Source organism: Anas acuta, chromosome 17 (genome assembly GCF_963932015.1).
Source record: "Anas acuta chromosome 17, bAnaAcu1.1, whole genome shotgun sequence".
NCBI lineage: Eukaryota > Metazoa > Chordata > Aves > Anseriformes > Anatidae > Anas > Anas acuta.
Genome location: NC_088995.1, coordinates 11,161,607 through 11,173,649, shown reverse-complemented (window position 1 = coordinate 11,173,649; position 12,043 = coordinate 11,161,607). Strand labels below are relative to the sequence as shown.

The 12,043-nt window shown below is 42.9% G+C and overlaps 1 protein-coding gene across 2 annotated transcripts; it reads right to left on the bottom strand.

Annotated features, from left to right (window-relative positions):
* Positions 1-317: 317 nt before the first annotated feature.
* Positions 318-10,037, bottom strand: PGAM5 (PGAM family member 5, mitochondrial serine/threonine protein phosphatase). Of its 2 annotated transcripts, none has more exons than XM_068653720.1 (6): positions 9,557-10,037; positions 6,239-6,417; positions 5,684-5,809; positions 4,488-4,576; positions 4,045-4,175; positions 318-2,133 (listed from the first exon to the last, which is right to left on the bottom strand). In XM_068653720.1, the coding sequence occupies exons 1-6, from the start codon at positions 9,835-9,837 to the stop codon at positions 1,983-1,985; spliced, it is 957 nt and encodes a 318-aa protein (XP_068509821.1). In that variant the 5' UTR covers positions 9,838-10,037; the 3' UTR covers positions 318-1,982. The 2 variants fall into 2 exon arrangements, with proteins under 2 accessions (XP_068509821.1, XP_068509820.1); XM_068653719.1 differs by having other exon boundaries at positions 4,045-4,178; positions 9,557-10,024.
* Positions 10,038-12,043: the final 2,006 nt, after the last annotated feature.

The following is a 12,043-nucleotide window of genomic DNA, read 5'->3' as shown; positions in this document are numbered from 1 at the left end:
TCATACACACCCCCCTCAACCTTTTTAGTGCCACTAAAAAAATGTTGCTAATTTCTGTACCTGTGCAAAGATGTTTTGTACGCGCACTTGGGGTGACCACCACCAAGAATGGGGAGAGGGAAGAAGGGAAAAGAAAGCCGTTTCTTCCACATGTGTAAATAAAAAAGTGCACTTAACCTTGACCTTTAGAAGACTTGTTAACACCTTTGCGATATGTACATAGTGTGTGGAATTTTCGTCTTACTTGCCTTCGTGTTCCCGTTCCATGTGCTGGTAAATGACACAGCATTTTACTAATCAACTGAAGGGACAAGAAAGAAAGACAGACCAGTTATTTTATTCAAAACTTTTAAAAAGTTAATAGACAAAAACTGATAAATTATTCTCATTGCATCAATGAGACATACATCACAAGGGTTTCCTGCTGCCCCTGGGAAACGTGCACTACAACTACCATAATTTGTTCCCTACAAGCCCCAGTTTCCTTTAAGTCATTCTGATGTAGCAGTCCTGTATGAAACGAGCCATTAAATCTTGTCTTGTTAGGTTGTGTGCCACGATGATGCCTCAAAGCTCTGACAGAAGTAAGCTTGAGGTTTCTTCAAGATTTTTGGGATAAGAGAACCTATAAGACATGCAATGCCTTACTTTCACCGTACTGCTGGATGTGTACTAGCCATCACCAAGGCAGAGTATGCAAACGAAGAAAATTTTCAGTATTACAGGCATTGTACGCAGACTTACTAGCGTGGCTCAGGTGCCCATCAAACATCCTTAAAATCAAATGCTTCTGAGCCTTTCCCTCAAAAATAACTTAGTTCTCAACCATGTGCATTTTTCCTAGAACAAGTCCAGCAGTTGTTTCCTAGAACAAGTCCAGTCAAAATTGTACAAGGGAGCAACTTAAAGCATTCTGCCTGATGTTTATACTCACTTTGCCCAGACAGAACATCCCACAGATCCTTTTTCACTATGTGAGCAACAGCAGCTTTAAGCAACAGTTCGCTCCAACACTGCAGAACCTCTGACCTGTAGTGCCATTACCTCAAACTCTGTGCTGTTATTTCTCTACTCTGAAATCATGGTACCAAAAATATAAAGCAAGCGGGGAAAGCAGGAAAAAATGGAAAAAAAAAACAACTGTACTCCTTGCAAACACGAAGTAAAGAACGCACAAATAACTGCTTTACATTCCTTCCATCTTTCTGCTACAAAACTCACCCCTACGTCCTTCTACAGACAAGTTTTAATTAAAAAGGCCTTACAAGACTGAAAAACATTGCTCAGAACAGCTTAAAGTACTCACTGGGGATGCAGGAACACTTAATCTAAGCAGCAGTTAATTCTAGCACCGCAGCTCTGAAGCAAATCTTTTTTTACTCTTTTCTTTACAAGGCCCAGGCACAGTTTACACGAGCTTTTAGGGGGCAGAGGGAAACAATGAGACAACATAAACATACATCCTCAACAGCTTACAAATACTGAAGCTTTATCCCTTTGTCCTTCAAACAGCAAAATACCCTCAGTTTGTCACTTCCTCTGCAAGAGCTGGAACAAGCTGGCTCATCTTCAGTTTTAGCTGCAGTGTGATAAAGGCTGCTCTTTCCAGTTCCCATATCATTATTTTCCTGCACAAGAAAAATATCCACAGGAGCAAGCTTTGGTTATAGAAGTTCACAGGGAAATAAAAAGTCCGTGCTCTTGTAGCTGCTGAGCACATGGACATTCAATCTTTTTGTATTCCACAGATGAGCTTCAAGTTTTGGGGAATACTTGAGGACTGGACAGCTTCAGGCTTAGAAAGATTTCTTCTTTTCTGGACTGAAAGGCAGATATGAATAAGTATGAAGGAGGCAAGGGGCTAAAGGACATTTTAAGACAGCATCACATCTTAACAGATAAAAACCTAGTGGTACTGTAGCTGAATGTTCTAGTGCAAAGAGTCTAGAGGCAGCTCCTGGGTAGCCAGCTGTTTCACTCATTCAGGTGCGCGTGATTTTATCTGGAGGCATGAAACCTGTGTCACCCAGTGTTCGGAGTGCCACTCTTCCATTTGGCCGTATCACCAAGTGAGTTATACTGCCATTGTTAAGCGACATTCGCAGCCAGCCTTCTGGGGGGAACTGCAATGCTCTATTAAGACAAAAAAGAAAAAAAGGAAAGAAAAACATTACTGCTCGTTCATCAACAGTTATATTAACATGAAGTTGACAGTATCACCTTCTGTTCCAGATAATAAAAAATGGTCATTTTGCAGCTTGCATTCAAATGTCCTACAGAGTCAGCTTTGGAAAAAAATGAAAAAGTATTGTTTTTGTGCAACAGATCCCAAACTGCAGTTTTGGTAACTGGACCAGTGTCAAGAATACACTTCCATAAGCGGATTCCAGCAGATGAATGTGATTAATATAGATAGGATTAATTCAAACTGACAGAAGGTAGAAGCTCTCATGGAGTCTGGTAGCTGGGAGTGCTCTGAGCAACCCAGTACCAAACAGGATGACAGAATCTCTATGCGCAGCTGGTCATTAGGCCAAGTGCAGTAGCACAAAACCCTGCGCTGTGCAGGACAGGTAGAGCACACGGCTCACTTCTCCCCAGTAAGTCTCCCCAGCAGACCACAGGCATAAGCAGCACACTGCACGTATGCACCTACCGTTGGGAAGGCTAAAATAGCATAAGTAATAACACCAGAGAAGAGGTACTGATATACAGTTGGTTCTAGTTACCAGCATGCGCCCATAGAAAGAACTCACCAGAACTGTTTTCATCAATGATATTGTTCCCCAGAAGAGAAAAAAGAGAGAACCTTCTGCTTTCTGTACAAATACAGTCTCACAGGTCTTTTTAGTCTCCAGCTATTCTAAAATTCCTAACTGACAAGCCTCAGAGTTAAACCACTTGCAGTAACGACTCAAGAAAATAGTAAGTTGTCTCAAACATCTTTTGTCTTAGATACTGAGGAAAAAAATGTTTTTTGACAACAGTACTTTAGAAAGTCTAAAACAAAAAAAAAAATAGTAAGTAACAGCTACAGTCAAGCTAAATTCAAAAGGAACACTATATGGATTGCATGTAATTGTTATCAGATAGCCCATAATGCTAGATATCAAAGGTAAGGTGAAAAGAAAATGGGAGAAATAGCAATGAGAAAAAGTATAAAGTATTTCAGAAAAAGCCTAGGTAGCAGAAAGACGATCTCTTTTGGCACAGGGAAGAATACTCTGTGTACCCGATCAATAATCTTAAGTATAGCAATTTTGAAAAGCTCTAAAGCAGTCCACAGAGCAGACAGGCTAGCATGTAACTAGCTCAGCTAAAATAAGCTAACCGAAATTGTTGCAGCTATTGATCAGATTAAAGTTTAATCGTATCTATCCTGCTCAAGACAAATTATCTAACAGATACCACTTTGCTGATGAGGAGAAAGAACAAAGCAGATGCAAGTGACTGGATAGGGAGACAGGAAAAGATCCAGAACTGTTTTCTCCTTCACGGGCCACCTTGATGTTAGTTGAAAGATGCCCTCTTCCCTCCAATCCAATACTGGATGTTTTGCAAAAACATACTAATACAATTTGAACATAATACAAAAAATAAATCAACTAATAAAGAATCCCCAAAACTAAATCAATCTTTCATTATTTAAGATCAAATTCACCTCAAAAAGAGGCATCCAGTCAGATGCTCTACTTGTCGTCTTTTCCAACAGTCTACACAAAAGTATTATCTTCAGGATTGTGTGAAGTAGAAGCATGCGGTATTAACGAGACTGTTCAGACGCACAAAAGTTATCAAGTCTCACTGATTTGGCCATTTTCACTTTCACTGTAAAGTGTTCTAATTTTCGCATATTTCCTCTATCTCCAAATTCGTCCTGTGAAGTTGCAGGAGCAGTTGCTCACAATGCAAGCATTCATCTCCAGCCACCTCAAACACACAAATCAACAGATCACCAAGCTCAGCAGTGCAATATGCCAACATGATTTCAGCAAAGCTATGACCTTTTAAAGAACAGGGATGAACATGCAATGCAACACATACCTGCAGACAATGTAGCGGATCACGTTGGCATGACAGACAAAGATCTCGTAGCTGTCTTCTTCCTGCTTTGCATCAGCTCTATGAATGAAGTTTCGAAATGCAGCCTCAATTCGAGCTCCATCTTCATAATACTGCTAATGGCACAGAGTTCAGAATTAAACATAACTCAGAGCAGCATGTGCCGTTATTTGCATTTGCAGATGGGCTACATCTTCTGACAATTTCTTCTTTAGGGAGGTCCACACTTGAGGCTCAACTAACACACAGATTTTTAAGTTATTTCACTGGTTCTGTACACTTACTGAGGAGAAGGAAACTATGCAATTATCTAAGGTTTTTGATGAAAAGCATCAGCTCAGATACCATGAGCTATAGCTTTTGTCAACTGAAGTATATTCAAAAATATAAAAATGAAAATAAACAAAAAGTAAGTAAAAAGTTACCACAGCTTCTGGTTTCCAGTGAGAGACTGGAGGGTCTGGTTCTATAGGTGCTCCCTCTCTCAGCAGATCAGTACTAATTTTTTTGACTCCTGAAATATTAAATACACATTCAGAAAGGAGTTGTTACTTCACACGTCCCTGCAAACAGACCCACATCTGCTCAACAGATTTTTTTTATGCTCTTTGAGGAAGCCTTCCTCTCCACACTAAAGACATTTTAGTCTAAATATTTCCCATCAAGGTGTGTACATCTCTCCAACACAACTGGTTTGTCATCAGCAAGGTGAAGTTTACTCCAACTGAGAACAGCCAAAACAATTTGGCATAGCAAGTTGACTTCCCAGTCTGCTGCATTTTGAAGAACTGTATTTGTAAGGGTATTAATCTTAATGTTCATGTTCACTAATTAGGCTAATTAATGTTAATGCTACACTTTTGATATGTTAATATTTATATTAATATTTTAGTCCGAGGAAGGGAACTTCTTTTTAAATAGCAGCACAAGCAAGAAAGCAATCACTGATTATGTAAGAGAACTGACTTTTACCTAGCCATATCTTACTATCTGCTAAAATAACAAAAGAACGCCCTAGACAGAACTATTTACAGTCAACTACCTTTAAGTTTAGATTCTGGTATGTCTGAGTGGCAGGAAAAAAAAAAAAGCGCACAACATCCCAAAGCCCTGCAAACAAAGCAGCCACTCACACAAATTGCAAAAATACGTATCACCTCTAAGCATGCCACATCTTCCCCTGCAGGTAGGAACAGCCCAGCACACAATAAAGGCCTGTTAGCTAATCCATCGTACATCACTACAAGAACTGGAGTTTAAGGCCCTCTTCTCGCCTGCACTATTGCCCCCTGAGACCAGGTAAGGACTGAGACAACCCTGATGACCTGCAACAGCCCTTGCTTTACAAAATGCCTAAGAGAAGAGTAACCAGGAGAGTTATCTGATAGAAACATATACAGGCACCTGCCAGTCACTCAGAGAGGCAGCTCCCACTTATATTTTTTAAAGATAAGCTGGAAACCAGCAGAATTAGGGGTGTTAGTGTCTTTATAGACATATTCCCATAGGTATAGAAGTTGGCTAATAACGGCTCAACTACACCTTAAGGACAAGCTTAGAATTTTACTGGAAGCAGTTTTAAGGATCAGAAGATGCTGAAAAATTAACAGAAGTCACTTACCTGGAAGGTATTTGCTTATAATTTCAGTTGTTTCAGTTGCTCTTGTCATGGAGGAGTGGATAATCTGATCAAATTTCAACCCCAAGCTTGCAAGCCTGCGTCCAGTCAATTCAGCCTGCTCTCGACCTTGAAAAATAAGGATAGATCAGGAAATTAACAAACACAACCCACTGTTTAAAGAGAAACCTAGCTCTGTAACTACCTTTGAGATAAGATTAAGACAAAAGCCTTAGCCCTGGGGAATTACATCAGCTAGTGTGAAAATTTGCTGAAAAACCTTAAAAGAACATGAAATTTCCTTTATGAAGTTTCTTTCGCATTAAGAGTTCTTCAAATGCCTAAAAGCACGTTCTAATGTTTGGATTTAGAAGATCAAAAACTGAAAAAACAGATTTACTTGTACCATCTTTCTGACACAAAGGATCCAGAAAGTGGATTAAGCTTTGGCAGTGAGACCAGAACAGAGCTGAGTTACCGACCCGTACTCATAAGGACGGCAGCGCTGACAAGCACTTTTCTTAAAATAAGAAGAAAGATGTTTTTAGTAATACATACCAAGTGGGGTCAGAGTTCTATCTTTATCAGCCCGGCCATCTAAATTGTATTGAGAATGACGGATAAGGAAGATGTGCCTGGTGGCTTTTGCTTTGCAGTGATCTAAGCGGGAGGCAAGCTCTTCTTCCCCAGTTTCTTCATTTTTCTTTTTGAGGTTGATCAGAGCCAGTGGTTCACGCCTAAACACACACATTTAAAACATCGTTTTTAGATAGGGGAAGCTAAAAGACAGAGGAATTCTACAGACGAATAATCTGACTTATAGTTGAGGAACTAAAATTGACTCTTTAGCCATGTATATTGCAAAACTGACTGAAACCACCATGCTAGAACTAAAAGCCTGCATTAAAAAAAATAAGGTAAGTTGATGCCATGGGTTAAATGTATAATTGACAGATACATTCAATAATTTCAAACACCACCTCTAAATGAATTCTAGTGATTAAAAAAGCAAGCGATGAAGAGAGTTAAATCCTAGTATAAACAGATGATGTCCACTAAAACACACAAAAGCTACAGCCTGTCTGGACAAGAAGATTATAAACATTACTGGGGACTTTATATTGAACTCCTGATGATTTAATAATCATTCTCAAAATTTTCAGTGAAAAATCACAGGCACCCTGGTAGGTTACTTGACAGGAAAAAACAACCAGGAATGACACTCAGGAAAAGAAAAAGAGGTGTCGACTAATTCCAAAGCAATTAAAACGTTTCACAACTGTAAGACCCTGTGATAAACTAAACCTACAAAATTTGCACTTTATCAACCACATTAACTAAAACAACAAAACAATATCCTAGAAATATTTCAGCTTTTTGAAGTGCACCCAGAGAATTATTTTGTGCTTTACATTAGGTCACATCAGGTCTCTCCAGGAACTCATTTTTTTATTTTTAAATTTGAAGCATTCATTTATACTTTCAACTTTTTAAATCACTCTCTGCCCTGAAGCCACTTTCATCTTTCTTCCATTCTGTCACGCTGCACACCAACCTTCCTCTCTGTACACCATCCGTTGCCCTCCTCTTGCACATCACCCATTCCTCAAGAGGACACCAGGCAGATCTTCCCCTCGAACCCCCAGGGAGGCAGATTAGCGGCACAGATTTCCTGCTGCTGACACCAATGCTGCACTATCATCATCAACCCTGTCCAAATCTGCCTCAGATTAGTCCCCTGGTCCCCTCCCTGCACTGAGCCTCTACCCGTTAATACAAATCCGCTACTATGTCTCTCCATCTCGGATTATAAAATGCTTTCCCTTGATCTTACTCCTAAAAGAACAGTTAAATTTATTCAATCCATCACAGATTTCACTTCTTCCATTATTATAATTAAACCTGCTTCTGTATCTGTTAATCGATTTTAAATCAAGAGTATAATTTTATTCAGTTTGAGGCAAAGTAAATTGGTCACAGAGAACTGCCGCCTCACATACCTGCAGTTCACAGCAAGGGTGGCATTCGCCGTAGTAAAGACAAGATTTCTGCTAAAGAATGAGGCTCAGCACCTTCCTTAAACCGCTCCTAACATTCAGCAAAGCATTAAAAATGAAACAACAGCCCAACAACATGAAGTTCTGTTGCTATTTCACAGGATATGCCTTTTGGTTCAGTAGACATGATGTTGGAAAAACACGTTAGAAAACTGAAAAAAAGTCACGAAAATTCAAGCACACTTGTAAATGAACATAGGGATTAACTCACCTATGGCAGAAACGCCTGACAAGAAATACCTGAGCGAAGGTCCTGCCCTCTTGTCCCCCAGCACCTCTGCAGTTAGGTTATGCTAACATGTGCTTTAACAAGTCATGAGGAGATAACCCAGCTTAACTACAGTTTTCGCATAAACTATTTTTTTTTAATTAAAAACAAAAAAAAAATACAAGCAGGAAAACTTAATACTGCTAAAGCTTATCTTCACTAGGTTCTTTTAGGCTGCTGAAATTCACAAACTGTCAAATGGAGCTTTCTGCGCCCCCTCCTAAAAAAAATCCCCTAAGATCATAGCTGGACAGAACTTTGCTGAAAAGCAACAGCAATATCTAGGACCGTCTTTAAATGCAATTAAACAGCAAATGCCATTTAATCCATGGCAGTGCCCTTTTCACCTCTCTTCCAGGAAGCCCTGCATGTCACTGAAACACATCAGTCAGCCTGACAATTTTTTTAATTCTTGTAACACACTTAAAAATCCAGATACTTCTAGTTTTATTCCTCATAAAACTACTCGCAAGAACCATTCAAAAAATGAAGCCATAGAATTTAGACAATAATTAAAAGCTTTTATTCTCCCCTCCCACACCAAGCTTTCCAGTTAATAGGCACTTAATTAGGACACCTTTCAGATAAAGTGCTGCCACGTGAAATGAAACTGTAACTAGTCTTCTCCCAAAAGCGAACTGTACAACGTGCTCCTGCATGTACAGGAGCGCCATGCAACACCCTGGGTGTATCACCTGGTCGGATCAACAGGATGGCTGTGAGTAAGGTATCTGCATTCTTCTGTGTCAAACTTCACAAGGATGGTTGTTAAAAGTACATTAATACACGTGGTTATCTGCTCACAGAACCGTTCCCCCAGCCTGCCACCCCAGAAGTGTATTTATAAGGCATTTAACAACCTCACCCCAAAGGCAGAACTGGGATCTCAGCCAGGTACTGCCAAAGCCACGCAACAGGCGGACAGCGAGGAGCAGGCAAAGGGGACGAACGCGTGAGGGTCACCTGCATAACGCACCTCCACTGTCTGCACACTAACACCCGGTGAGGCAGGACACTGCCCGTAGCTGCTGTTCGCTGTCACCCCGCTCATTTACCCGGCAGCTGTGACAGCTCCCCCGGCCCCAACACAGCCCCAGCGCCCAGCTCAGGGCCAGCCGCCAGCAGGAGCAGAAGGGCCGGGACCTGCAGCTCCGGTGCCTACCTCAGGCTGACTTTTTAACGAGGTTAACATGAAAATTAACCGCTTACTTAACGAAAATCGGTTTGATTTTTGTAATTGGGCGTGTAGAGGCCCCTATTTATACCGGCATTTCATCCTAGAGCATCTCAAAAAAAAGAGAAAAACGATAATAACAAAAACCCAGGACACCACCAAAGCCTGTTGGCGCTCAAGTTTGGCTTCACCACGATCGCACCGGAGCCTGACCCGAGCGTCCCCGGGGCGATAACCCCGGCACCTGGCACCTCAGCTCAGCCCGCAGCCCCTCACCGAGCCCCCGCTGCCCCTCGGGCGGCCCAGCCCCACGCCGAGCGGCGCCCCCCAGGTCCCCCCCACACCCCCCGGTCCCCCCCGCACCCCCGGCCGCCCACCTGTCCCAGTTGCTGTCCCAGTAGCCGCCGGTGCCCCCCGCTCTCTCGATCCAGCCGGCGGCCGGCGGGCAGGAGGCGGCGGCGGCGGCGGGCGGCAGCAGCAGCAAGCCCTGAGGCGCGGCGGGAGCGGCGGGCACGGCGGCGGCGGCGGTCCCCGGCCGCGGCTCGGCGTCGCCTCCCCCGCTCCGAGCAGGCGGCTTGCCCACGGCCACGGCGGAGAAGAGGACGGAGCCCCCGGCCAGCCCGCAGGCGGCCAGCGCCAAGGCGCGGCGGAACGACATGGCGGCGGCGGCGGCCGCGTGCCTCGCCTCGGCCTCCCGGCGGCCCCGCCCCGCACGGAGCGCGGCGGGAGGCGGGGGGCGAGGCGCGGCCGCGGGCTCCCCTCAGCGGGAAAGGCCCCGGCTCAGCTCCGGCTCCGAGTACGGTGCCGGTCCCGGCCCGCTCCTCGCGGCTCCGTGTGGGGAAGGGCCCGCTGCGCTGCCCCGAAATGGCGGCGGAGCGCGGAGGGGCTTCCCCGGCGCTGGCAGAGGAGGGCCGGGGGAGGCTTGGCCTCGGTGCGATGCTGCGGCGGGGGGAATGCCCGCAGCCGGGTGGCTCAAAGGAAATGCAGCGCGTGTGGGTCAAAGGAAAAGCGCGTTAATTAATGGGTCGCGGCGACGTGAGCTGCCTCTAAATTACCGTGCCTGGGTGCCGCTGAAGTCCATCCATAATAGCATGTGCTTGTGTCTGCACCAGTCAATTTAGCTTGCAGCAATCGTGTATTACTTCATATGTACTTCCTTCTGTTGTTTTCTGAATCAAGGAAAAAGAAAAAAAAATCTGTTGTTCAACGTCTTTTCTTTTTTTTTTTTTTTTAAATAAAAGCACCCCTTTAAACCTCACCCCAGAAATACTTTGACAAAGCCAGTCTGCTACTGGTATTCATTTTTATGCAGAAAGCACTCAAATTCTATCTATATATACAAATCGATACACAATATTATTTTAACAGTTGCAGATTTTCTAACAAATAGCCTTAGCAGCAATTGCCCCCTTTTCATGTCTTTACATGTCTGCATCCCCAGAGACCTATTAGGATCCATTAAAATGAAAAAATGAGTTGCCATAGCTCAGTTAGGGTTGTTGGTTGGGCTTGGGTTTGTTTGTTTGTTTGTTTGTTGTTGTTGTTTTGTTTGTTTTGGTTTTTTTTTAGGCACTGAGTTCAGTGTTTTTTTACATCACTGAAGTTAGTACCATTTTAAGAGGTAAACCAAACTAGAATTTGACATTGCAACTCTGACACATTGGGCCTTAACAGCATACAGACGTATTTTTCTTGAGAAGTTGAAGTCTGCTGCTATTTATCAGAGCTCAGTAAGTTTGAAGAACACACACTCTTCTCTTTCCTACCATGCCACATAATATTGCTTAGCCAAAGCTTCCAGTAATGTGATTTAATTGCTAAATTTCAAATGATGTCGTGATCAATACTTTAGAGCTTTGTAAAAATTTATTTGCAAGCTAAAAAAACACAGAAGTCTTGGGGAAAGGTAAGCAGAGCCTGCCCCTTCCACACCCTTTTTTTTTTTTTTTTTTTTTTTTTTTTCTGAGCTGACATCCAAAATTCATCACTGATTTCTACCTCTTAAATTCAGAGTTTGGCAAATGCTGACAGAAATCCTACTGAATCTGTGTCTCAAGATACCAGCAGATTTTAGAGATGCCATTATTTAGACTCCGCATAGTTAAGTATGCATTCTTATCATTCCCATCCACCTGTTGAAACCTCACCTCCCTGCCCACATTCCCCATACTGCAAATGGCATTATTCATGTTACGCCACTTACATGCCAGCTGGGTCCAGAGTTTCCAACAGCCAGATTTCAGTCAGTGTGACTCCAGGATAACCTCAGTTGGAGCCTGTTCCCTCTCCACAACCACCACAAATCTGCTAACGCGCTCCTCATTCTGCAGGACTTCCAGCTGAACAACAAGCACACTGGGCCTTCTAAAGAAGTTAAACCAATTTCCAGCTTTCTCAGCTGAGTGTCTTTCCCCTGTCCACCACTTTGTGTCTCTGCCTCACACATGTATGGTGTGGACAGAGAAATAGATCCGACTGTATTACAGGTCCTTTCACTCTTGGACATTTTACAGATCAGCCGTGGCCCCCACAGGGCAGACAAATGAATCAGAAACCCTGATGAAAATTGCTACAGACTAGATCTAGATTTTATTTGTTTGTTTTTCCCCTCCTTTATCCTTCTTGCCTGCATTCTCTGTATTTAAGGTATTGATTTCTCTTACTTCTCATATAGCTTTAAAAGTTTAATTTTATTATTTTTCTTTCATTCATCTTGGAACTAGCCTAGAGGCAAGTGTGTGTAATTATGCTATATTTATACTGTGTATGTTCTTTCTTATCCAGAGCCCCAAATGAAAAAGTTTATTTTCAAAACTTCACATCCAAATCTTCATAAAGAGCACTGTTCTTTTTCCGCAGCTGTC